Source organism: Triticum urartu, chromosome 2A, assembly GCF_056163025.1.
Source record: "Triticum urartu cultivar PI428250 chromosome 2A, HENAU_Tu73, whole genome shotgun sequence".
NCBI lineage: Eukaryota > Viridiplantae > Streptophyta > Magnoliopsida > Poales > Poaceae > Triticum > Triticum urartu.
The window spans coordinates 290,418,335-290,444,712 of NC_141874.1; the positions used below are offsets into that span (position 1 = coordinate 290,418,335).

The window sequence follows — 26,378 nt, forward strand, 5'->3', positions numbered from 1 at the left end:
AATAAACTAATCGCAAAAACGGAATCGCAGTAGCGAAAGGAATCCATTTTTACAAAAGTGGAGATCAGATCTTATACCTCCGTAGGATCGACGAAAGCCTGCGTGATGCAGGCTTGATGGAGAGTTGATGAAACGAAGCGTGCTGATAACGTGTTCCGCAACTCCGCCGGTGAGTCCGGTCCGAGGTTGCGGAGTAGTCGAACACGCAAAAATAGATGAACACAGGGAAGTATGGAAAAGACTATCTTTATTAATCAATGATCAATCGTTATAATGATTGCTCCTCGTTTCTTTATATAGGGGTAAAAGGTTAAGGGATAAGTACCCACTTAGATCTCCTTTGGTTCATAGGGCAGGGAAATCATAGGAATAGAAAAGTTATAGAAAATGGGATGACATGCATCTCAAATTCTATGAATAGAAATAGAAAAGAAGATGTCCTTTGATTCACTTCAAGAATTTTTTTCATTGAGTTTAGGCTAATGTTTATTTTCCTATGAATTGTGAAGGATAGGAAGAATTCCTTCATACAAATAGAATTCCATTCCTACAAACCAAATGGCTCTAAAAAAAAATTCTACAAAATTTTATTCTATGAAATTCCTACAAAAATCCTCCAAACTAAAGAAGGCTTAAGATAAAGTGTGGAACCGGGAGGAGCTAGCCCCTGCGATACGCACGCGGCCGTGGCCACCCCTCCAGGTGACCCGGTTTCCCAACAATTTTAACGTCTCGACCACACACGCATCTCATTCCCTTCGTCACCCATTGCCGTTGATATCCGCCGTCGTCTTGCATCGCTGCTCCTGTCGCCGTCGAGCTGCATCGCAGCACCCGCCTAGGCGACGGCGCTGCACCGCGCACGTCCCATGCTGCATCGCAGCCTTTCGCCATGGCCGTCGGTGTCATCTCGCGCTGCGTTGCACCACCTGTCTCCGGCAACATTTCTTCGGAGCATCCTCCATGGCCGCCGGTGCTGCATCGCAGCTTTCGCTGTCGTCGCGCGCTGTCTTGGAGTTTCCGCCATGGACGATGTGTTGCGTCGCAGCACCCATCGCTGCCAACGTTGCACCGCAGCATCCGCCATGGCCGGCGCTACATATTAGATTCTCAACTTTCACCGTCTTCACCATGCGCTGCGTCACAGCACCCGTCGCTGCCAATGGAGCTTCGCCGGTCGGTCGTCGGTGTTGCAATGAAGCTCCATCGAGGCCGCTGAGTGCTTCAATGGAGCTTCGCCGGTGGCGGTGCTGCAGGAGGAGGCACCGAGGGTGTTACAAGGGGCCGGCTCTCCGGCCGCCCGCAGCGGTGGTTCTGGTGCCGGCGGTAGCGGCGTTGCTACAAGGCTGAACATGGCACTGCGAGCCTGGTTGGTATGTCTTGCCGGAGCTCGCCGCCGTAGCCAGGGCTCCCGTGTGCGTGGAAGAGGATCGAGAGCGTGGGGAATTTTCACCACAGGAGGAGGACGAAGCTGCGGCATGCGTTGCATAAGAAAGACCAATCCAACGGCTGTGGGGGCCTGAATCGAACGGCTGACGAGCTGACTGATTTTCTCCTGAAATCAGTCGGCTTACGCCTAGCAGCGCCCCTCGCGTAAAGAAACGTCCACGGCGATCGATCTTCTTCTTCTCCGCGGCTCCTCCATGGAGCGCCTGCTTGGGCTGCTCAAGGTGAAGGTGGTCAGCGGGGTGAACCTGGCCATCTGCGACCCCCTCGCCCACAGCAGCGACCCCTACGTCGCCATCCGCCTCGGACAGCAGGTACTTTCCTGTCCGATCATCACTGGGCCTGGGCCTGGGCCGATCGAGTGCTAAATCTAAAACCGAGATGTAATCATGTGCAGAAAGTGAAGTCCGGTATCAAATATAAATCCACCAAGCCGGAATGGAACGAGGAGCTCACCCTGTCCATCACTAACTGGACGCTCCCCGTTAAGATTGTAAGTTCGATCAACATCTCCATCCCAATACACTCTACTCTGATGAACATCTCCAGTCGATCTCCTGTTCCTGAAACCAACCTTTGGGGTTTTACTTTCATTATTACTTTTACAGGACGTCTTTGACCATGATACTTTCACCAAGGATGACAGCATGGGCGATGCAGAGTTCAGCATCCTCAACTTTGTCGAGATCGCCAAGAAGGACTTCAGCCACGTCCCTGACGACACCGTGATGAAGACGATCCACCCTGACAAGGGCAACTGCTTCTCCACCGAGAGCCACATCACATGGAAAGACGGCAAGGTCTCTCAGAACATTGTCCTCAAGCTGAGGAACACCGACACCGGCGAGATCATCCTGCACCTGGAGCGGGTTAACATCCCAGGCACGGTGCAGTGATCCTCAGTGGCCAACCATGGTGGTCAGGCAGTTCTACTGGCTGCTTTCTGTGACTGGAATGTTGCTTCCTCTGTGAGCTATGAAAATAGGCAACGTCCTGGTGAGATCTACAGATCATTACAGTGGGTGTTATGTAAGGCATGCAATAGACTTATGCTACTGGGGGGTCATGTCTGTTTATAGTTTTGGTTCTGCATATACGTAATCTCAACTAGAAATAGGATGATCTGGATCATTTCCCAGTTGACAATACTCCCTGACTGAACATTTGGAGGAAAAAAGGGAGTATATACACCATCCTGACCTAGTATGTACAGTTGTTTTACAACTCAAGCTGACAGCAGCATTAACTGAGCATACCGGAGAGGACGCACAACCGAAATAGCATTACCAATCGCGGCAAGTAACTAGGCAAGCAAATGTGGCGAGCTTTCATTGTTGCCACCCCGTGGGCTCGTCTCATGCGGGCGGTGGTGCTTGCCCATCTGCACATCCCGTGTAAACTGGGTCCTTGATTTAGCATACGGAGCTTCCCTTGCTGCAAAACGGGAGGAAAAAAAACTTAGTCCATTATATCGAACAAATTTGTATACTCTGCATTCAGATTTAAATGGTTTACTACAGCTTCTTACCTGCAGCTAATTTCTGACCACGGATAACGTTTTGCCTCCTTTTCCACCAGCATGCCGCAAATACAACTAGAAACAGAAAAGCTACAAGTACCCCGAAAGCCATGCCGATCTTTGCAGCGACTGATAAATGAGGGCCACACTCATGTAAACCAGGAATTCCACACAGCCCAGCATTGTCCGTAAAGCTGTCATTTCAACAGTTTGTAAGCCTCCCAAACATTCAAGTAATATTAAGACAAACAGGAACTCTAATGCACATCTAGATTGGGGTTTATGCTCCTATATATGTGGAGAATGGAGTAACTGGAATGCAAACTATCTGTAGTAATAAATGCTGTGGGTTCTTACTTGAATCTAACTCTGTGTAGAGGTCTTCCTCCCAGGCTGGCTGGAACTCTTCCTGAAAGATCATTGCCATTTAGGTTCCTGCATTAAGAGAAAGTATCTCTAGTTAAGGGGGAAGAAGCACAAAGTAAGTCCCAAACAGAAGAAAAAAATGTGCAATTGATGTCCTCACAGTGTCTGTAAAGACGTCAGTTGGCCAAGGCTCTCCGGAATAGAACCATTGAGTTCATTGAATGACAGATCTCTACAAATATGATTACGTAATAAGGATTAAATGAAAAACTGGGACTTCACAATACTGGTGTTGCAGAGACTTACAGTACTCGTAGCCCTGGGATGGTACCCAAAGACAATGGAATATTGCCCTTTATACTATTACTGCTGAAGTTTCTGTTTGATCAAACGAAAGTTTATCTTTGTCAGGCCAAAATCATAGTGTCAGTACTTTCTTAAGACAGTAAGAAAGGCAGGTAGATTCATTTAGACTTCGTTAAGTGATATCCTCAAATTTAGGATCATTGACAATATTGATTTGGTCCTGATTACATAATCGCGTCCATAGTCCATTTAATTCTGCCAATGGAAATTGGCCTGTTTGCAGCATTGGGAATTTTGAGTATGAATCCCGCATGATTCATGTAATGCAAAGCTTGAACAGACTTTGACTTTCAGCATATGTCACTCGAGAATTGTCCCAAAGATTCATTTTATAGTTAAATTTTGCTATGAGCAGTAGTTACATTTTTTTGTGCAAAATTCAAACACATCTATGAAGTAATTAGGAATTAACTAGTCGCCAACAGCTCAAAAATAGCAACATATATTTCAGAAGACTATACTTTTTGTTTGCCGGCAACAAGGGCTTGTATTACTCAAATAAAATGGTTGCAATTGTTCCAGCATAGCTGATTTCTGTTGATCAGGCATGGAACCCAGGCAATCAGATCTTTGAACAGCCCTTCTGTATCTGACTGAACAACTACAAAGTTGTTTCTAGATACTTAAGTCCATTTCCAGTGATCCTTCATGTTGCACACAAGGTTTTTGAGTCGCGGACTAATCACCGACTAGATGCCGACTAATCACCGACTAGATGCCGACTAATCACCGAGAAGGTGCAGGATAGCAACTTGGGCAATTAGTGGCGACTAATCACCAACTAGGTCCGGCTAATCGCTGAACCGGAGGCATGGTGACTTGACTTGACTCACAACTCAAAAACCTTGGTTGCACGGGTTTATGAAAATGCATCCATCAACAGTAAATGTAGCTAATGGTGTTACAGGTTTTCAGTACTACAAGATATAGCAAAGCATAACGGTAACCATGACATTTCAATTCATATTAAGAACTAAAATAATCATGCACCCATGCATTCATATTGGGGTTGTGAAACAAACTTACATGCTTTGCAGGTGTTGTAGCTTAGATACATCACTAGGTATAACTCCTCTCAAGCCTTGGTTGTCAAGACCTCTGCATGTTCAAGGAGTAGTTCAAATACTTGCAGTAACAATAACTTAGCATTAATGGGCGATTAATGAAATTGTAATGAATATAAGAACGCAAAAGGTGCTGTTAAGGCCTAAAACAAGGTAACACAGCAAATAATTGGAGGGGAAAATGCTCTCATAAAATTATTTTAAAGTTTAAATCCACTTCGCTCTCAGAGCACTCCTAAAATACCACCACATAATCACACTTATGCTCTATCTGCAGTCTTCTAAATCTCCTCTACCTCACTCTCTTTCCCCACTGCCCTTTGGGTCTGTGGGATGCACATCTAATGCTCTTCTTCAACCTTTAGTACTCCCAATTTAGAAAACTCCAACCTGTGAAGTGTGACGAAGCTCTGATCTGTAACGGTCATTGTATATTAACAACACACAAAAGGAGCTTATCCCTACCAAGCATGTAGCACATCTTGTATTGGTCGGCTGAAGCACATTACTGTGAGGTGTTATGTGTAGAGTAGTAGAGGACATGACCTCGGTGCTTTGTGAAATGTTGCCAGCGAGCTTAAAGCCATAGACTAGAGCGTATAGTCGGCGGTGTATGGGTTACCAGGGCTCCTCCACTATGAGAATGATTTTCTTGCTGACGACATCCCTGCTGCTCCCAGAAGGGCTCATCTGAGGGTAAAGTGCACAGAAAAGACTAGTGTTGGTCTGTGGGGCTAGTCTAGATCCCGCCAGGCATAATGACCGGGAACCGGTGGCTATGGCTGCAGCGTTACACCCGTGCTCACCGATGCATATCATGGTTTGCCACCTCTGGCAATTCCGCTCACCAGCGCATGCCACGGTTTGCCACCTCTAGCACAATATGCTCTACAGTATTTGCATAAATGATCCCAAGATATGTTAGAATAATTCGAGCCGCGCATCAATTCGTCGAGGACAAGCAATCACACAAGTAGGAGCACAACACCGAGATTTGTTAACGAGGTTCAGCAACATGGCTACATCCCCGGGGCATGACTATGGGCGCTCCTTTCCATGTACGAAATCACATGATACAGTCCACGACAAGCCGGCCGAGGCCATCAGACAGGTCCCCGGCCACCCTTGTAATGGGCGCCAGACCGTCCCTCTCGTAATCTTTGTCTCACCTACCAGCTTATGTCTAGTCTATTTGGCTATCCCATGGTGCCTTTATATAATAGGCCCGGGTTACATGTGTTCGACTCAAATACCTAACCCTCGGCAAATTATAAGTCCAACTGTAGCACAACTCGTACACCTAATATTCGACACATATTTTCCACTATACCTTGGCGAATATGTCCCCGCCATCTTGAAGCCACCATGCGCGAACCTCCATGTACCTTGGATTTGAACCATTATTCATGAGCTCCGCCTTGGCCCATGTAGCATGTTGCTTATGTGTTGCACTGCCAGAACCGCTCAGGACTCCTGTTGCCGACAACGCTTGTCGACTCTAAGATCCTGATGACTCCCATTGTTGCACGTGACCCGACCTAATCACGTCGAGATTGATATAGAACACGCTGCCGCCATTGCACGTGCTACTGCCCTTCCAATCTACTGTTTCAAATTGCTTCTTTTCTCGATGTAGTCCAGCGCAACCCGACGACTTTCGTGGAAGAAATCCTCCAACCGACCAGTATCAGCTTCAATAACTGTTTCTTCCACACGCCGTCTTCGCACCAAACGCGATTCATACTCTAGATCAACTTGCGACCTTATCAAAACCTTGCTCTCATACAACTTGTTAGAATAATCTGAGGTGCGCGTCAATTTGTCGAGGAAAAGCAATCACAAAAGCACGAGCACAACACCGAGATTTGTTAACAAGGTTCATCAACATGGCTACATCTCTGGGGCATGACTATGGGTGCTCCTCTCCATGTACCAAATCACATGATACAGTCAACGACAAGCCCGCTGAGGCCATCAGATAGGTCTCCGACCACTTGTCATGGCCGGTCCGGCCATCCCTACCACTTGTGCCGAACCGTCCCTCGTGTGATCTCTGTTAAACGTAGCATTGTACGTGACATAGGGATAGATAGAGATAGATGTTTAAGTGTTTCGGCTGGATAGATAGCTTATCTCCTGTAAACCGAACTCCTCTTATTCGCTCTTATCCCTTCTCCTCCAAGGATGTAATCTTAACAACTTGTATGCGATGTCCTCAGGGATGTGCGCGCCTGCCTATAAACATGCACGGCGCCCCCTCATACGAGGGTAAGACGCTTTCCGCCTATCGCACATGGTATCAGAGCATCCCTCTTCCAATACATCTAGTTTTTCCAATCTCCATTAGTGCCTAGCATGCCTTCCTTCGGCTCCTCCCAGATCGGCCTCAACAACCAGGTCACGGAGAAGCTCACCCGTACGAACTACGTACTGTGGCGCGTCCAGATCACGCCGCAGCTAAGGGGAGCTGGCGTCTTCGGCTATGCTGACAGCAGCACGCTGGAGCCAACCCGCTTCCTTCCTGGCAAGGACAAGGACGGCAAGGACTCCACCGAGCCCAACCCTCTCCACCCAATCTGGGTCCGGGAGGATCAACAAGTGCTCGGGTACCTGCTCAATAATCTCTCCAAAGAGGTGTTGGTGCAGGTGACCGCGATCACCACGACGCATGCGCTTTGGACAACCCTGGTGTAAGTGCATTTAGTGCCCCTTAGTGATTTTGGTGTATTGAAGACTTATAGGTTAAGGGACTGATGCATTTGTGAGTGTACACAAGTCTATAAGTCTATGAGGAGTTTGATATTTACAGAGAAAGTCGGCCCCTAAAAATGAAGTTCTTCGACTGAAGACTTTGGATTTCTGAAGACTTTCTGAAGACTTTGAAAGTGAAGAAATTGGTGTGATCCTGAAGACTTGGTATTCATTCGAGGAACATGAAGCGTGAAGACTTTTGTTTTCGTAGTTTCATTTTCTCTTTCTTGAGTCATAGGAAACACCGTACTGTTAAAGGGGGTCGAGGAAATACTAAGGAAAAATTTCCAAGCGATGCTCAACTCAAAATCCTACACCTACCAATCCCTTCGAGTGAAGCCATTAGAAATCTCATACAGTTCAGTCAATTTCTTCAGTGAAAGAGACGAAGCTCTTCTAGTCTCTGAGGAATTTGTTCTGACTGAGGAGTTAGGAATTCGTCAGTGCGGATTGCCTACAAGTGAGGAACATGATAGCCCTGAGGAATTTGTTAGTCAAATTTCCGACCGTTGCTGTGCTACGCGCCAACTGTCCCAAAATACCCTTCCACCTAACGGTCATATCATTGAAGGGCATTTATGTCTTATCATGTCAGGCTGCTCCCTAGACTATAAATAGCCGCCCCCTACAACCACTAGCTGGTTGGCTGCTCCGAGAGAAATTGACACTTGTCATTTGAGAGCATCCCATCCTCCGAGGACTTTGAGCGAAAATCATCAGGTGAGGAAAACCCAAACCCAAACACCTACAAACCCAAAGTGATTGAGCATCACTGAAGAGATAGATCCTGCGTGGATCCGACGCTTGTTACCTTTGAAGACTATGCATATTCCAGATGGTTAGTCGTCATGGTCTAGAGCATCCAAGAGGAAATTGTGGATAGCCGAGTGACCGAGTCTGTGAAGGTTTGGAAGTCACCTGAAGACTTACCACGAGTGATTGGACGAGGTATGTGTGACCTTAGCTCAAGGGGAATACGGTGAGGACTGAGTGTTCTGGACTGCGTGTTCAGGATTGGATGTCCGGGATTGTGTGTCCTCAGGTTTAAATACCTAGCAGCCCTAACCAGACGTACAACTGTCACAACAGTTGGAACTGGTCTACCAAATCATTATCTTCACCGAGCTAACTGGTTCCATTTCCTCAACCCTTCCATTTCCTCATTTCTGTGTTGTGTGCTTGTTCATATCTGTTCGAAAACTTTGACTGAAGACTTTCTCAATTTCCTCAGTTTAATTTCTTCAGTCTGTTTGTCTTCATCCTGTTTTATCCTGAACTTACGCTTTCTATACTCTGCGCTTGTTTTCCTTTCATCATGAAGACCGTGCTCATGTTCTGTTTTGTTTACTTCTGAGTACTTATTCCGCTGCAAGTAATTCTTCGCTCAGGAATTTCCTCACCCCCCTCTAGTGAAGAATTCATAAAAATCGCCTATTCACCCCCCTCTAGTCGACTTAATGCACTTTCAATTGATATCAGAGCAAAGTACTCCCTTGTTCTGTGTGATTTTAGTTTAACCGCCTGGAGTTTTAGTTATGTCGACCGCAGATATGATCAAGGTTTCTACTGGGTATCCTACCTTTGATGGGACGGACTACCCCTACTGGAAGAATAAGATGCGCATGCATCTTGAGGCAATTGATAACGATCTCTGGTACGTTGTGGAGAATGGTGTTCCCTCTGTCACTCCCACCATCAACGCTGCTGATGTGAAGAGATTCAAGCAACTCGACTCTCAAGCAAAGAACATCATATGTGGCCATCTGAGCAAAGGGCAGTATGGCAGAGTGAGTGCTTTGGAAACAGCAAAGCTTATCTGGGACAGGCTGTCCAAGGTCAATGAAGGCGTCTTAACATAGCGTGACTCTCGAGTTGACGTTCTTCGCAATCTCTTCAACCGTTTCAAAGGACTCGACAATGAAAATGTTCAGCAAACCTCCGATCGTCTCACTGACATCTCAAATGAGTTTCAAGCACTTGGTGCCACTGACATCACCGACCATGAGGTGGTGAAGAAATTGCTGAGATCGCTTGATTCCTCATTTGATACTTTGGCATTGATGATACAAGAACATGAAGACTATAAGTCACTTGATCCCGCTGATATCCTCGAGAGGCTAAACACTCATGAGTTTCAGCTTGCTGAGAAGAGAGGTCTCCATGGACCAAGCTATGGTAGATCACGACCTCTGAAGGCCAAGACAGTGTCTGAATTAGAAGATGAAGATTCTGGTAGCAGTCTTGGTGACCCTGAAAAACTGAGCCAAGAGCTAGCAATGCTCGTGAGGAAATTCCAGAAGTTCTCAAGACGTGGTCGTTTTGGAAAATCCTTAAGAAGTGGTGACTTAAGATCAGATTCCTCATCCCATGATTACAAGAAGAGACTCTGTCACAAATGCAAGAAACCCGGTCACTACATTCAAGATTGTCCTCAGTGGAAAAAGAAATCAAAGAAGAAGAAATACAATGATTACAGTTCTGAGGATTCAAAGAAGAAGAAGAAATCTTCAAAGTTCTCTTCATCAAAACCTTCAAGGTCTTCATCTCACAAGAAGAGCAGCTCCAAGAAGGTTCGGGCATTCATTGGCAAGAAAATGGACTCTAAGGCTGAATCTGAGGAAAATGAGGAAGAGGAGGAATCTAAGGAGTCAGACTCTGGTGTGGCGAGCCTAGCCTTCGCTACCGCATTCGTCAGCAAGTCCATCTTCAACTCTAAGGAAAAGGACCTCTCCAGCACCACTGGCGACGGCGATGATGACTACGCTCCCACCTATTGCTTCATGGCAAAAGATGCAAAGGTACTTAAATATCCCTCCTCTGAATCAAGTGAGGATGAATCTGATGAAAACCTTAAACCCAACTATTCTAAACTTGCTAAGATTGCTGTAAAACTGCAAAAAGCTCTGGAAAGGGTTCAAAACATGCTAGATAAAAGCGATGATATGTTGGGCGAGGAAATGAATCGCACTAAAATTTTGACTGGAAATCTTCAGAGACTTCAGTCCAAGTTTGACAATCTTCAAGGTCATCATAACACTCTCCTATCTGATCATGAGAAGCTTTCTTATGAATTTTTTCAAAGAAAGTAAGATCTTGAGCAGTTAAGAGTGAGTAATGAAGATCTTCAGAAGGAGCGTGATTCATTACTTGCTCAACAAATCAGCGCTACTCAAGAAGAATTTATTCCTTCATGTTTGAAGTGCGTTGAACGTGAATCTGCTAATTCTCCACCTAAATGCTCAAATGCTTTCATTGCTGCAAATTCTTCAACTGTCTCTGCTATCACTAATTCCTCATCTGAGGACATTGCTACTATCAATGATGATGCAGGGCTGAAGGAATTGTATATGACAGGCATGTACAAAAGCCTTAAAGGGCATCAGGCTCTTTGTGATGTGCTTAAAAAGCAGATCCTCAACAGGAACCCTAGGAAAGAGTGTATTGCCTTTGAGAGGAAACTTAATGCTGATGGGACCTACTGGAAACCTGAGCAGTATCCCAAAACCTCATGGGTTGCTGCAAAGGGACCTTCAGTGGATCCATCTACTTTATCTGGCTTTACATGTGAATCTTCATATTCTTCTGATGAGTCAATTGCCAACTATAAACTGTTTAAAAATCAGAATTGTGAAGTATTTGCTAGATATGTTGGCATTAACTGCAGGAACGGTCCTTCTATGAAGAAAATCTGGGTTCTCAAAAGGTGCTTTGAAAATCTTCAGGTGGATGTTATCATGACACCACCTGTGAAGAATAGAAACCCCAGATCAAATTCTTCATATGGACCAAATTCTTCATATGGATCTAAGTCCTCATACGGACCAAATTCCTCACATGGATCAAATTCCTCAAAAGGATCAAAGTCTTCATATGAGCATCATCATGCTAACCCGTCTGTTTCACAGGGAAGATCTAAGAATTATGGATATGTGCATTATTCTTCAAATCATTATGTTCATAAATCCTCAAAGAATTTCTCTGCTTACTCTTATGCTTACCTTAATCCCTCTTATGTGAAACGAAGTGGATTGACATCTATGCCACCTTTCTCTTATAGAGCTCGCAGAATGATGAACTCTTTGCCACCCCTTCAGATGTGGGTGGTGAAGAAAAAGAACTAATCTCTTATGCAAGGTCAGGTCTCCAAACAAACTTAATCGTCTGAAGAATTTGCTGGAGATCTGAATATGCTTGAAAGGACGCAAGCTAATCATGAAGAAATGAATTTTCATTTCTCACGTCCTCATACTGCTTTATCTGTTTTATTGCTTGATGAAATTGATTTGATGAAATTGATATCATATTCTTCACTGATGAAGTATATGAGTTCGTAAGTTGCACTAATTCATCTGCAAGATGATCAACCCAAAGCCACTGAGTGGGTCCTCGATAATGGATGTACAAATCACATGACGTAACAGAAGCTTATTAATGGACTCTGCTTTATCTCCATCATATTTGAAGCATATCACCTACGCTGACAAAGGCAAAAGCAAGGTATTGGGTCTAGGTAAGGTTGCAATCTCAAAGGGTCGACACATGGACAAAGTCATGCTTGTTGAGTCCTTAGGGTTAACCTCATGTCTGTCTCAATGCTTTGTGACCTTGATAGATTGTTGTCTTTGGCAAGTATCATTGTCTTATGATCATGAAAGTTAACAATTCCAAAGTCTTCGAAGGCTTTAGGAGAGGAGATTTGTATATTGTTGATTTCTCTACAGGACCACAACCTGCTACATGTCTACTTGCAAAAGTTTCAGAAAACTGGCTATGGCATCGACGACTTGGTCATGTTGGGATGAGGAACTTGAACACGCTCGCGAAGAACAAGCATGTCATCGACATCGAGGGTGTCAAATTCCTCAAAGACCATTTGTGTGGAGCTTGTGAAGCGGAAAGATGACCAAGGCCAAGCATCCCTCAAAGACCATCATGACTACCACTCGTCCATTTGAATTGCTTCACGTGGATCTCTTTGGCCCTACTCACTATGCCACATTTACTAATGCTGCATCTATATATGCCACATTTACTAATGCTGCATCATCACTTATAAAACTGAAGTGCAGGAAATCTTCAAACGATTTTCCGCGAGGGTTTCAACCAACTTTGGTGTGAAGATCAAGCACATCAGAAGTGACAATGGAACTGAGTTCAAGAACACTGGTCTTGATGACTACCTTGATAAATTTGGTATCACTCATGAGTTATCTGCTCCATATACTTCTTAGCAGAATGGCCTCGTGGAGCGCAAGAACAGGACTCTTGTTCAGATGGCCCGCGCTATGCTTGATGAGTACAAGACGCCTACTCGCTTCTGGCCTGAGGCAATTGATACTGCGTGCCACATCATCAACAGGGTATATTTTCACGAATTCTTCAAGAAAACTGCATATGAACTTCTCACTGGCAAGAAACCCAATGTGAATTATTTCAAAGTCTTCGGTGCTAAATGCTGGATTAGAGATCCTCATCACAATTCTAAATTCGCACCGAAAGCACATGAAAGTTTTATACTCGGTTATGGTAAGGACTCGCACATCTACAGTCTTCAACACATATCACCACAAGGTTGTTGAAACTGTAGATGTGCGGTTCAATGAAACTAATGGCTCGCAAAGAGAGCACCTACCTCCTGTGACAGATGAAATAGCTCCTGGGGAATCTATTAAGTTCAAAGCTACTGAGGATGTCATTCCTACCGAAGAATCTGCTGAAGAAGTCGTTCCAGAACATGAAGAACGTCATGCTGATGCACCTGAGGAAAATGGTGCTGATGAAAATGCTGATCAAATTCCTCAACGACAACTAGCTCATCCTCGCGTTGCAAATGAAGTGCAAATTGAGAAAATCATCAGCAACATCAACATTCCAGGTCCTCTCACACGCTCAAGAGCTTCACATTTATCTAACTTTTGTGGGCACTTTGCCTTTGTCTCTATCACAGAGCCCACTAAGATAGATGAAGCATTTCTGGAGCCTGAGTGAATTCAAGCTATGCAAGAGGAATTACATCAATTTGAGCTCAACAACGTCTGAAAACTGGTCAAATGTCCAGATCCTTGTAAGCACAATATCATTGGCACAAAGTGGATCTACCGCAACAAGTAGGCCTGGGCATTCGGTAGAAACCGAATTTTCGGTTTCTGCCATTCGGTTATTTTGTAAATTTGGTTAGCAAAGATAAAAACCGAAAATAGCTTGTAAAATGAGCTAACCGATAGTTCGGTTAACCGAGCATTTCGGTTCAGTAATCGGTTTGTACCGTATTTGCTGAATGTGCCAAAGAATAGGCTGAGTGCCTCCCAGCGATTCTACCTGCGTTGTCTTATAGCCTAGCTATCCACCTCTTTGTGCGTGGCTGGCCGAGGTGGGACTAAACAATCAAACTGCAGCGCAAGCGTACTACATCAACCTCACGTGAAAAAGAAGCCCATAAATCCATAATAGCTTGTAAATTTGGGCCTGCATGCAGGCAGGCAGTTTGGCCCATGGAATCTTTTTATCGCGACCGCACGCGCGCTCTCGAGGCTGCCTAGCCCGGGAGCATCGCTGCAGATTCACGTGTCGCCCATCAATGTTCGATTTCCTGTTCGGTTAACCATGCTAATACCAAACCGAAGGAATTAAGTTCGGTTAACATAGCTAAAAACAGAATTTTTCTGTAGAAACAATGAAAACCGAACTTTCGGTTTTTTTGGTTTCGGCATCAGTTCGGTCTTCGGTTCGTCGGTTTTTATGCCCACCCCTAGCAACAAGTAAGATGAAAATGGCCTTGTGGTGAGGAATAAGGCACGACTTGTAGCTCAAGGCTACACACAGGTTGAAGGAATTGATTTCGATGAAATTTTTGCATCTGTTGCTAGACTTGAAGCTATTCGCATATTACTTGCTTATGCTAACCATTATGATATCATCTTATATCAAATGGATGTGAAAATTGCATTCCTCAATGGTAAGCTTGAGGAAGAAGTATATGTTGCTCAACCCTCAGGTTTTGAAAATCCAAAGCATCCCGACAAAGTCTTCGGACTCAATAAGGCCCTCTATGGCCTCAAGCAGGCCCCTCGGGCGTGTGATGAATTTGCCTATATAATGAGTGAAGAATATCAAATGTCTATGATGGGAGAATTGAAATTCTTCTTAGGTCTTCAGATTCGTCAACAACGAAACGGCATATTCATATCTCAGGAGAAATACCTCAAGGTTGTACCGAGGAAATTCGGCATGCAAGATTGCAAAGGAGTCAAAGTCCCTATGCCCACAAATGGTCATCTATGCATTGATGAAAACGGTATTGACTTCGACCAAAAGATATACCACTTCATGATTGTTTCTCTATTGTATTTATGTGAATCTAGGCCAGATATTATGCTTAGTGTTTCCATGTGTGCCCGACTTCAATCTACACGGAAGGAATCACACCATAAGGCTGTGAAGCATATTCTTCGATATCTAGCTCACACACCAACACTTGGATTATGGTATCACAAGGGCTCGGCTTTTGATCTTTTTGGATATTCAGACTCTGACTATGCTGGTAATCGTGTGGACCGCAAGTCAACATCTGGCACATGCCATTTCCTCGAACGATCCTTAGTCTGTTGGTCCTCGAAGAAACATAACTGTGTATCACTGTCTACTACTGAAGAAACTGGGTGATGAATTTGATCGCTACTATGCTGACTGGCTTGAAGCCAAAGTCAGATTTGTAAAGATAACTGAAAAGTTCACTATCAATGTTACAGCCCCTACGCAACAAGAAATTCCTCAGGCTGAAGCATCTGCTCAGCCTACTGAAGAAAATGCCAGCACTGCTGATGATAATCAGACTGCTGAAGAAAATACTAATACCAGGGCTGATGACTGCATTCCAGCCATTGATGAACTGCCAGGGCAACCTCTAATGTTGCGCCTGAAGAAATTGCCACGACAGCTGAAGCTTGAACCGCTGTGCCTGAAGAAACTGCTTCTACCAGGGCAACCATATCTGTTGTGCCTGAAGACATGGACCCAATTTTCTCTGCTCCTGCACCTGCACCAAGTCCAATTCTTCTTTTTGCATTAGAAGCTAAGAAGACCAAGGCTGCGGAGCGTGCAGCTGTGAAGAAAAGGAAAGCATCAACTTCATCAAACTCTTCAACTCCGAAGAAGATGGAGAAATTGACCAGCTCGTTTGACAATCCAATTGATATTGTTCCAGTCTCAAGCATGCCATCAAAGGAACTCGTTCCTTTTGATGAAGAATACGTTATCCCAAGCGGATCCGATGAAGACATTCCTTCTGCTGCTTCCTCAGAACAGTTGGATGAAGAAATTGGAGTGGATGCAATCCCTTCAACCCCAGTTGTTTCATCATCCATGCCTCAGTTTACTGCTGAAGAGGTCGGCGTTGAAGAAAAATGAATGGAGAAAATGAGGATGTGGACATTGGGTGCACAACGCCCGTTCTGAATGATGACTTTTGGAAAAGTCAGCACCCCAATTCTCCGTTGTTCACTCCATGCAACAAATTCCTCAGTCGTCAGTGACTACTGAAGTTCAAATGGGTTCTGAAGAACCACACCCCACTCCATCCATCTCTAAAAAGATTCCAGCCACTAGTGCTGATGACATTGCCGCTGAAGAATTGAAGACCCAGGCTGCCACTGAAGAAGAAACTGAAATTTCTCAGCCTGCGGAACCTGAGATCGCAATTCCTGAGGTTATAATGCAATTGACTGACACTCCTCACCCAAGCCAAAGGATCCTTTCTCAAAGAACCAAAAATTCAAGTCTGATGACTTCTTTCACGAGCATGTTTTTTCACGGACTACAACCCCTATGACTCTGCTCGCCTTAGAAGGAAGCGCTTCTGGACTGCCAGCCAAGCAAATTTCTATTCTTCGCCGCTGTTCAACAAAAACAAAGTCTTCGACCATGAGCATATTCCTCACGTGGACATGGAATCACTGCCCTGCTTCATGCCAGTACTCAGTGTTCTTCATGACGCTGGGCTGCTCAACTTTTGCACTGACATTATTGATTGGAATGAAGAGCTAATTCTTCAGTTCTATGCGACGCTGCACATCACAGGAGAAGCTGAAGATGTGAACACTTGGGTATTGGACTGTAGACAGAGAACACATATTTCAAAGCACCGACCTCTGAATTACTTCATGCCCTGCCTGTCAGTCCTCCCCTTGAAGGCGCTCGTTGCATCTATCATGAACCTGAACTTACTGCTCACTACATGCAAGTGTTGATGAAGCAGCTGAAGCCCGGTCAAGTTCCAAGGACCAAATTCCTCGTGAAGGAATTGTTGTTTGTGCCTCGAACTGTCTATCGCATTCTGACAAAGACATTGAGTCCAATCAAAGGCCAGGATTCAAATGATGAAGAAGTTGTTGGCATCATGAACAATCTGCTATTCAATATCATACATGGCATTCCTATCAACTACCATGATTTCTTCATGAGAACTCTGGCTAATATTGCACTCTCTCCTATATGCTCCTTGAATTATGAGATTCCTCAGAACAAGGTCTTCACTCAACTATAAGGCTGATTTTGAGAATCCTGTCAGTTACTTGCCCTCCATTAAAGTTCTCAAGCGGACACTTATCCCATCTGATGAAAAGGGCAAGGCTACTGCAATTATTGATGAAGGCATTCGTCCATTGGATGGTTTGTTCCACAAAGCTGCAGCCTACTTCACCAATGATGACTCTGCCACTCATGACCCTGCCGCAAATGCTTGAAATCAAAATCCTCAAGGCACAGCTCCAAGGGTGACGACTGATCGTGAGCTTCTCCTCAGTCTTCACCAGAAGGTTGATCGCAACCACAAATGGGTTAAGCGTCAATTTGGTTCTATTCTCTACAACATGACTGCTACACACAATGCAGTGAAGAAAAACCATTACTACCTCCATGAAGTCTTCGGTCGCACCTGGGCTGTTTTGTCACATATGTATGGTGAAGATGATCTGAAGCAAATGGGTTTCAAACAGGACCTTGAATGGTCTCAGCCGCCACCGGCGAAGAAATTCAAGAAGACTAAAGTTCCTTCCTTGGTATACAACTCATATTCTTCATCACGCGCGACAGATGAACATGAAGACTTGGACGACACTGCGGCAGGCCCTACTTCAACAACCGACCCCAACAATGCTAGCGCTCCTTCATCGACTCAGTGATGATATTCTTCAGGGGTGTTAGTCCTTATTTTTCGTTCCTTTTGCTCATTCGACGACAAAGGGGGGGATTTGAGTTAGTCTTCAAGCGGGTCTACTTATATGGGCGTTTTTTCTAAGTTACAACTCTCGTTCTTTTGAAGACTTTGCTGGATCGAGTTGTAAACTTAAACCCGATGGTGGTCTGATACTTTTATTGTGTTCTTCTGCATGCTTATTCCTCATATATGTTAATGCACGCATGCTGAATTACATCAGTCACCATATTTCATCATGCATTTCAAATTCTTCATATTATATGTTAAATGCGTGTATGGATTACAAGATATAGGGGGAGATCTCCATGATTCTACTCTTTAAGTGTGCATTGCTTCAAAAGCTAATTCCTCATTATGCACATCTTCAGGGGGAGTTCTTCTGTATCTTGCAATCAAATTCCTCAATATCAGTACTTACACTTCATATGTTTATCCCCGTTGAAAACTTAACCTACATTGTTATCAATCACCAAAAAGGGGAGATTGTAAGTGCATCTAGTGCCCCTTATTGATTTTTGTGTATTGAAGACTTATAGGTTAAGGGACTGATGCGTTTGTGAGTGTACACAGGTCTATAAGTTTATGAGGAGTTTGATATTTACAGAGAAAGTCGGCCCCTAAAAATGAAGTTCTTCGACTGAAGACTTTCTGAAGACTTTAAAAGTGAAGAAATTGGTGTGATCCTGAAGACTTGGTATTCATTCGAGGAACATGAAACGTGAAGACTTTTGTTTTCGTAGTTTCATTTTCTCTTTCTTGAGTCATAGGAAACACCGTACTGTTAAAGGAGGTCGAGGAAATACTAAGAAAAATTTCCAAGTGATGCTCAACTCAAAATCCTACACCTATCAATCCCTCTTTTGCCATCTCATCTATCAGGCCTTGATCACATGGGAGAAAATAATTGTGTTGATCAGATGCTGACTAACCCTCTTAACCATACCCATGAGCTTTGTGATGTTGCAGGAGAAAACAGCAGTGAAAACAGAGAAGAAAATGATGCACAAATCACTTCCCAAATGCCATATTTCATGTGTCATGGCGTGGAGGGCAAATCTGCCTTGGAACCCGCTGGATCCGCCTCGGGATTGCTGCAGGAGCAGCAGCGCAGGCAATCTGCGCCGGGATCGGTGCGAGCTAACGCGCCAAAGCCGACAGCTGCGCCGCACGCCCGCGCAACCGCCAGCGACTCCGCACGTGCCACACAACCGACCGCAGCTGGAGGTGGCCCCGCGCCCGCTCCACTCCGCTCGTCGCCTCACACCTGGCAGCCCCCAAGTGGCCAACGCGGCACGCGCTTCCCCGACGAGTCGCGCTGCTACAAGCGGCGCGCTGAGCCGCGGCTGATAGGCGCTGGATCCGGTGCTGGTCTGCTCGGGCCCGCGCAATCATGAGCCCATGATGAGCCGGTCGGACGGCCGGGATCTTCTGCAGCCTCTACAGCGCCTAGGTCACGAGATGCAGCCACAGAAGATCCAGGAGAAGCACGAGGCGAATCTGCCTCGGGTGTCACAGCATCCAGAACTCCTGTCCCTGCTTCGGGATCTTCTGCGCCAACTGATCCTGCTGCACCGTCACAACGAAGAACAAGACTACAACAAGGTGTGATCCAACCTGTTGATTATAAGCATATAACGAAATATGGCCACTTTGTTCCACAGGTGAACCAGGTGAGCCGAGCACTCTTGAGGAAGCACTTCATGATGAAAAATGGAAAAAGGCAATGAAGGAAGAATTTTTGGCACTAGAGAAAAATAACACGTGGCATCTTGTTCCTCCACAGCAAGGTAAAAATCTTATTGATTGCAAATGGGTCTTCAGAATAAAAAGGAAGCCTGATGGAACCATTAACCGGTATAAGGCAAGACTTGTTGCCAAGGGTTTCAAGCAACGGTATGGAATAGACTATGAGGATACCTTTATTCCCGTTGTTAAAGCTGCAACCATACGTCTTGTTTTGTCCATTGTTGTTTTCAGGGCTTGGAGTCTCAGACAACTGGATGTACAAAATGCGTTTCTGCATGGCGTTCTGGAAGAGGAGGTATACATGAAACAACCTCCTGGTTTTGAGAATGAAAATGCACCCTCATTTGTATGCAAACTTGACAAAGCACTTTATGGGTTAAAGCAAGCACCAAGGGCATGGTACTCACGTCTCTGCCATAAGATGCAAACACTTGGCTTTGTTCCTTCCAAGTCTGACACCTCATTGTTCATTTACAATAAATTGAACACAACCATATTTGTCCTCATTTATGTTGATGATATTATTGTTACAAGTTCATCTGATGAGGCAATAGCTGGATTGTTGAAGGATTTGAGTGCAGATTTTGCTCTTAAGGATCTTGGAGATCTTCATTATTTCCTAGGGATTGAAGTGAAGAAACATGATGATGGGCTTCATCTCTCCCAGGAAAAATATGCCACTACTTTGGTGAAAAAGGCTGGCTTGCAAGGTTGTAAACCCTCACCTACTCCTTTGTCAAGTTCTGAGAAACTGTCTCTCACAGAAGGTACACCTCTAAGTAAAGAAGACAGCACTAAATACAGGAGTTTGGTAGGTGCACTGCAGTACTTAACATTGACGAGACCTCATATTTCTTTTGCTGTCAACAAAGTATGCCAGTTCCTTCATGCACCCACTACTGTTCATTGGACTGCTGCCAAACGTATAGTTAGATATGTCAAAAATACTTTGAGCATTGGTCTTAATTTCAGCAAGTCACCATCTACTTTGGTCAGTGCCTTCTCAGACTCTGATTGGGCAGGCAGCCTAGATGATAGGCGCTCCACTGGTGGGTTTGCAGTATTTTTTGGTCCTAACTTGATATCATGGAGTGCAAGGAAACAGGCAACTGTGTCTAGATCCAGTACAGAGGCAGAATACAAAGCATTGGCAAATGCAACAGCAGAAATTATATGGGTTCAATCCATTCTTAAGGAACTTGGTGTGAGAAATACTCAAGCTCCATGTTTGTGGTGTGACAATCTTGTGCTACCTATCTATCTGCTAATCATGTGTTTCATGCAAGAACAAAACACATCGAGATAGATTTCCACTTTGTCAGAGAAAGGGTTGCTAATAAGCAACTTGACATTCGGTTTGTGCACTCTAGAGATCAAGTTGCAGATGGATTCACCAAAGCTTTGCCCACACGGAGTTTTGAAGACTTCAAGCATAATCTCAACTTGATGAAGTTGTGATTAAGGGAGGTTGTTAAACATAGGATTGTACGTGACATAGGGATAGATAGAGATAGATGCTTAAGTGCTTCGGCTGGATAGATAGCTTATCTTCTGTAAACCGAACTCCTCTTATTCTCTCTTATCCCTTCTCCTCCAAGGATGTAATCTTAACAACTTGTATGTGCTGTCATCAGGGATGTGCGCCCCTGCCTATAAACATGCACGGCGCCCTCTCATACGAGGGTAAGACGCTTTCTGCCTATCGCACAATCTCTATCTAGCCTACCAGCTTATGTCTAGTATATTTGGCTACCCCATGGTGCCTTTATATAATAGGCCCGGGTTACACGTGTTCGACTAAAACACCTAACCCTCTGCTAATTACAAGTCGAACTGGAGCACAACTCGTACAACTAATATTCAGCACATATTTTAACAAGATACACGCTCGATGTGAAGCAGAGAAGGAGCCATATGCCGACGAGATCATGCCAGCCATTATTGCCTTTCGACAACATCAACATCACGATCACAGACCGCATCACCATGGGAGAAGAAGAGAAGGTTAGGCACAGGAGCAGCAGCATGAGCCATCACGTCAATGGAGGTTGGCTTCGGACTTCTTCTTGGCTTCATCTGGACTGAGGGGAGAGGAAAGACTAAGGGAAGGGAAGACAGAGCATAGTGATGCCATTAAGTAGGGTTATTTTAGCAAACTCATTTTCCGAGAACGCTATGTGAGTGAAGTGAAGGGGAGCCTTGGCGCAGCGGTAAAGTTGTTGCCTTGTGACCATGAGGTTACGGGTTCGAGTTTTGGAAACAGCCTCTTGCAAAAATGCAGGGAAAGGCTGCATAGAAAAGACCCAAAGTGGTCGGATCCTTCTCCGGACCATGCATGAGAGGGAGCTACGTGCACCATGCTGCCATGCGAGTGAAGTGGGTACAAATAATAATGAGAGCAATTTTCCCATGATCAAAACCCCCAAACCTCTCAATTGAAGCCCTGATATTTTGATGTGCATCAACATGTGTCATGTGATGCTTTTGCATTTCTCAAGAAAGTAAGACCTAAAATTTCACTAGCAAGCCCAATGGAATATCAGATGGACAATAAATTGTTAACTCCCAAAACACATGATGAAGCTCTTATATTTAGTATTCTACAAAAAATAGGTGCTACAACTTCCATTAAGCTTACCAGTTACCACAGCCTTCACAATATACATGGAATTTTGTAAGTGATGTCATTTGTGTTAGTTCATTGAAAACTAGGGCTGTTAGTTGATGACTAGTGCACCTAGGTACAATCTTTGTCTCTGCTCATTGGTCTTATAAGCCCTTTGTTGATGGTGAAGTTGGCAATTCACATTGCATCTTTAATCTTGCTCATGTAAAGCACACCAATGCACTATTTTTCAAGTACTTGTGTACTGTTTTCATGACCCAGGCCAGGCATGATAATGCATGGCTTGTACACGCTAGATCCGAACCCAGAAGTCTTTATTTCCTATTTATTTATGTTATATGTAATATGAAATTTATTTTCATCTTAAATAACACATTATGTCTATATATTTGCAAAATCTATTTGGCTGCAGCTGAGTCAGACTTTTGGTCAGACTGCACATGGACAAGTCTAGTTTCAAGTAACAGAAACCCAACCAACAGGGAGATTTTTCAACCTCAAATCAATAAGCAGATAGTCCCTGCATATCATCACTGTGTTATTTGCATAGATTAGGGATAATTGCACAGGTATTTTAACACATACAAAATTAACAAACTGAATACAACACATGAAGTTTAGCATCCTGATCATAAAAGACTACAAATGCTTGTGATATAAAGTGGTATGAGGTAGAGAACATACAGTCCATCAATGACCCACTGCCTTTTGGTATTGTCAAAGTGGCAATCAACTCCACTCCACGGATGCTGCTGAGGAATGCAGGGGTCACCATTCCAGCCAAATCGAAGAGGAAGACCAAGTGAACCCTTCAAAGTCCGCAGAGCAGTCACTACAGAGCACGGCAAAGGAGAGACTCAATATAGATACCTAGTTGCTAAACTCTGGCCTCTGGTGATACTCATTCGAATAGCTGTAAACTGAAGACAGAGAAAAGCTGTCCTACTTGTTTGCATTTAATAAAAGCATCTTTATTGAAAAGTAGATTTTGTCAACCATCAATTGATTATTACACCCTGAAATGGAAAATATCCTAGATGATTTCTGAACCATATTATGTATAGCAAGAATGTCAACCAAGGACTGCAAATGCCTGTTTCATACGGTTCACCAATAAAAAAGGTCTCCAAGCAACAAGCATATTTACTATATAACATAAACTTATTATTGCTTGAAATAAAAGGAAGATAATTTGGAGAGTGTCAAGCACCAACCTTCTTGAGTCAAGGTCTTCATTTCAGCTGGAATGATCTCAAAAACCTCAATCGCACTAACAATGGCATGTGTCCCTTCAACAGGCTGCAAGGTGATTTTTAGCGTTGTCCCACTGACAGCAACAGTTTTATTCAGAACAAGCGCAGTAAAACGCTCTCCTGTCATGCGGATTATATCAAGATCCTTGAAAGCAGTGTCACCATTGATAAGTACATCAAATACCCTTTGCTCTTCTGCAGTTATTCCATTATCAATCTCTGCAAAATGAAGCCATACAGAATAGTTCTTGTTTGGAGTAACATCCATTTCAAAGGATAACGTCGGCTGCCTATCAGTGCCCACAATAGCTGATTGGTACATACTTTGAGGATAAAAATTTGGTGCAAGCAATGTCTCTGCTATAACATTTTCAGTTGATATAGGTTGATCATCAGAACTAGATGATAAAGTTTTCAACCCTAACCAGAATCTGTCACCACCCCAGTGGATACCGTTTAGGTCTTCATCAAAAGCTGGCTTTCCAGAACCACATGTCAATCTTTTGGTAGTTCTAAGCACTGTTCCCTTTCCCCAAAGGGAACCAAACTTATAGGCATTATCATCTATTTGGAGAACTTCCATAGAAAGAATCGATGGATCGCCATGACCGGTGCTGTGGAAACAAATCGATAAGCTTGAGTCTTGAACAAAAACCAGGGCTTCCGCAAATGTCTTCTCATCATCGCTACTCCAGCCCGAAAGCAAAGAACTGAATAAAGTGCCCTCAACAGAAACATCAAATATTGGCTCACTATCAAGATTAGGATCAGCCACAAGGGCAAAGAAAAGCCTGACTTGGTAGTGCCCATTGGGAACATTGTTGATGTAGTAACAATTTTCAGGGCCATCAGACAGAGGGAAATATCGAAGAGTTTTCAGTGGGGGTACAATAAAGCTCGGGCGAGTGGCATTTGCAAACCTGCCACCAGTATAACCAAAATCTCGGTACCACAACGTGTTGGTAGGTGCCGTGTGGACATCGTCGAAACTCCCACAGCTTATACGGATGGTAAAAGGTTCTGAAAACAAGCAAGCATTTAGAACTGAATAGCAATGCTAGGAAGCATCAAGTAAGCAATTACTGTAAAATCAATGTACCATTTGGTTCATTGAATCATGAAAGTACAATATAGTAGAGAAATAAATTAAAGCTTGGACGTCTTCTTTCGTTTCCTCCTACTTAAATTTCCCATGCCTCCTTCCTAGCCTGAGCATATCTATCTTTAAATGACATACTACTATTTAGCAAACCAAATTGCACATATGAGCGGGAAGGGGCGGTAAATGGACTACTTTCGAGGGATAAGGAAGCTATCAATATGATTACATGAGCAAATGGATAGAATTCGTGGGTGGGTGGGGTGGGGGTGTCCAAAACTTGTGAAAATGTGTCTCCATCAAATTCTTCATTCCGTCAAACATCACAGTGCTAATAGCGCCCCAAATGCGAGGAAGGGGGAGCTCTCTCCGCAAATCTAGAAACGGAATGGTATTCCAAGAAATTGGCTAGCCTGAAACCAAACGGCCTCTAATTTTCGCTAGCCGTAGAAAAGGACGGCGGATAATCTATCAATTTGGGGAAGATCCACCTCACATTACATCAGCAAACTTGGAAAGCAGGATGGCAAAGTAGGCACAAAATTACTCAATCTGGATTCTGGATTCTTGATTTTGGTAAGACTGCAAATATCGGTCGCATAAATAAATGCAAAAACATACCTCACAATATGCTACATTTAGCAGGATTGAGCAGAAATAACAAATTTTGAGGGAAAGGAAAGAGGAAGCAAGAAAGCTCACCTTTGCTAAGGTCGGCCGCGAGAACACCAAGAAGAGCTGACGATGCGGAGACAGCGAGCAGCAGCGGCCACAGAAGAAATCTCTTGTGCATCGCGCCTCCCTCTCGCCCCTTCCCCCTCCCTCTCTAAGAAAGACGAGCCTTTTCTCCTTTGCTTTGGTACGCCAGTCCAGTCCGAGATAGTACTAGTATCTCTTTTGCTTTTTCTTCTCCCGCAAAAGGCCTGGCCTGGGAAATCAGAATGAGCTGTCTAAAGCTGAGACTGAAAATGGATCAGGACAATAGATTACTCTTTCACATAGTAGGATTTGGCTTTTGCATTGGCTTGCATGTAGTAAGAATTATATTACCCTTTCATTTAGCATCTGGCTTGTGTAGCAATGGCTAACCAACAATGACATGGTACTGTTGGAGATGCCCTAATAATGATGATTGCAGCGGTTGTTGTGTATCCCTTTTTCACCGTTTTAATGGAGGCATGGGAGCCGGTCACGCTCTTGGCCACGATCCACAACTCACGAAGTCATGAGACACACACACCACCCCCTGGATCTAACAATATTGGATGGACGCAGTAGCGCTGTAGTGCGGCACAACCATCCGAGCCGGATCTTGGGCGCTTGCACGCAGCTGAGACGTGTGCACGGGTACAGTTCATAGTCTCGTCCACTGGTACGGCGGTGATTAATGCGCGTGCCGTGGCGTAAACAAAGGGCGGATTCACGGGTACCCCAGTACTGTACTAGTAGAAGAAGAAGGCTCATGCTCAGCTCACCCAATTGTTGCGGCGAGTTAAGCGCTTGGGAGACAAATGTCGTGCATCCCATCAACCCAACAAAAATTAAGGAACCCATCGATGCAAGCACGTTAGAGCATCTCTAGCAGATCCCGTAAACCGGGCCATCCAATAAAATAATCATTGTTTACAAGATGGAGCCTGTAAACCCGGACTGAATAGATCCCACAAATTCGGCCATTCAAAAAAATTATATGGGATCTTGAATCCGCGAGCTCATTTTCTTCGTATCTACGAGATTGGGGGCAATTTTTGCATGGACCTGCAAAATAATAAATGGTTGGCGGGAGTGAACTTTCAGCTCCCGCCACGGTCTTTCCTGAGTGCGACCTCGTCAGAATGCCTCGAGGCCGGCGACCACCAGACCCAAGCTGCCGTCCCATGAGCTGCGGCTGCTGCTGGAGCTGCCCTGCGGGCTGTCGCCGCGCAAGCT

General features: G+C 44.5%; 2 protein-coding genes across 2 annotated transcripts; one reads left to right on the top strand and one right to left on the bottom strand.

Annotated features, from left to right (window-relative positions):
• The first annotated feature begins 1,322 nt into the window (after positions 1-1,322).
• On the top strand, positions 1,323-2,540 carry LOC125536952 (protein C2-DOMAIN ABA-RELATED 5-like). Its single transcript, XM_048700245.2, has 3 exons — positions 1,323-1,760; positions 1,844-1,939; positions 2,055-2,540. The coding sequence occupies exons 1-3, from the start codon at positions 1,644-1,646 to the stop codon at positions 2,340-2,342; spliced, it is 501 nt and encodes a 166-aa protein (XP_048556202.1). The 5' UTR covers positions 1,323-1,643; the 3' UTR covers positions 2,343-2,540.
• On the bottom strand, positions 2,472-25,446 carry RLP4 (receptor like protein 4). Its single transcript, XM_048700244.2, has 9 exons — positions 25,152-25,446; positions 23,312-24,370; positions 22,782-22,929; positions 4,724-4,795; positions 3,638-3,709; positions 3,492-3,563; positions 3,323-3,400; positions 2,975-3,159; positions 2,472-2,880 (listed from the first exon to the last, which is right to left on the bottom strand). The coding sequence occupies exons 1-9, from the start codon at positions 25,240-25,242 to the stop codon at positions 2,750-2,752; spliced, it is 1,908 nt and encodes a 635-aa protein (XP_048556201.1). The 5' UTR covers positions 25,243-25,446; the 3' UTR covers positions 2,472-2,749.
• Positions 25,447-26,378: the final 932 nt, after the last annotated feature.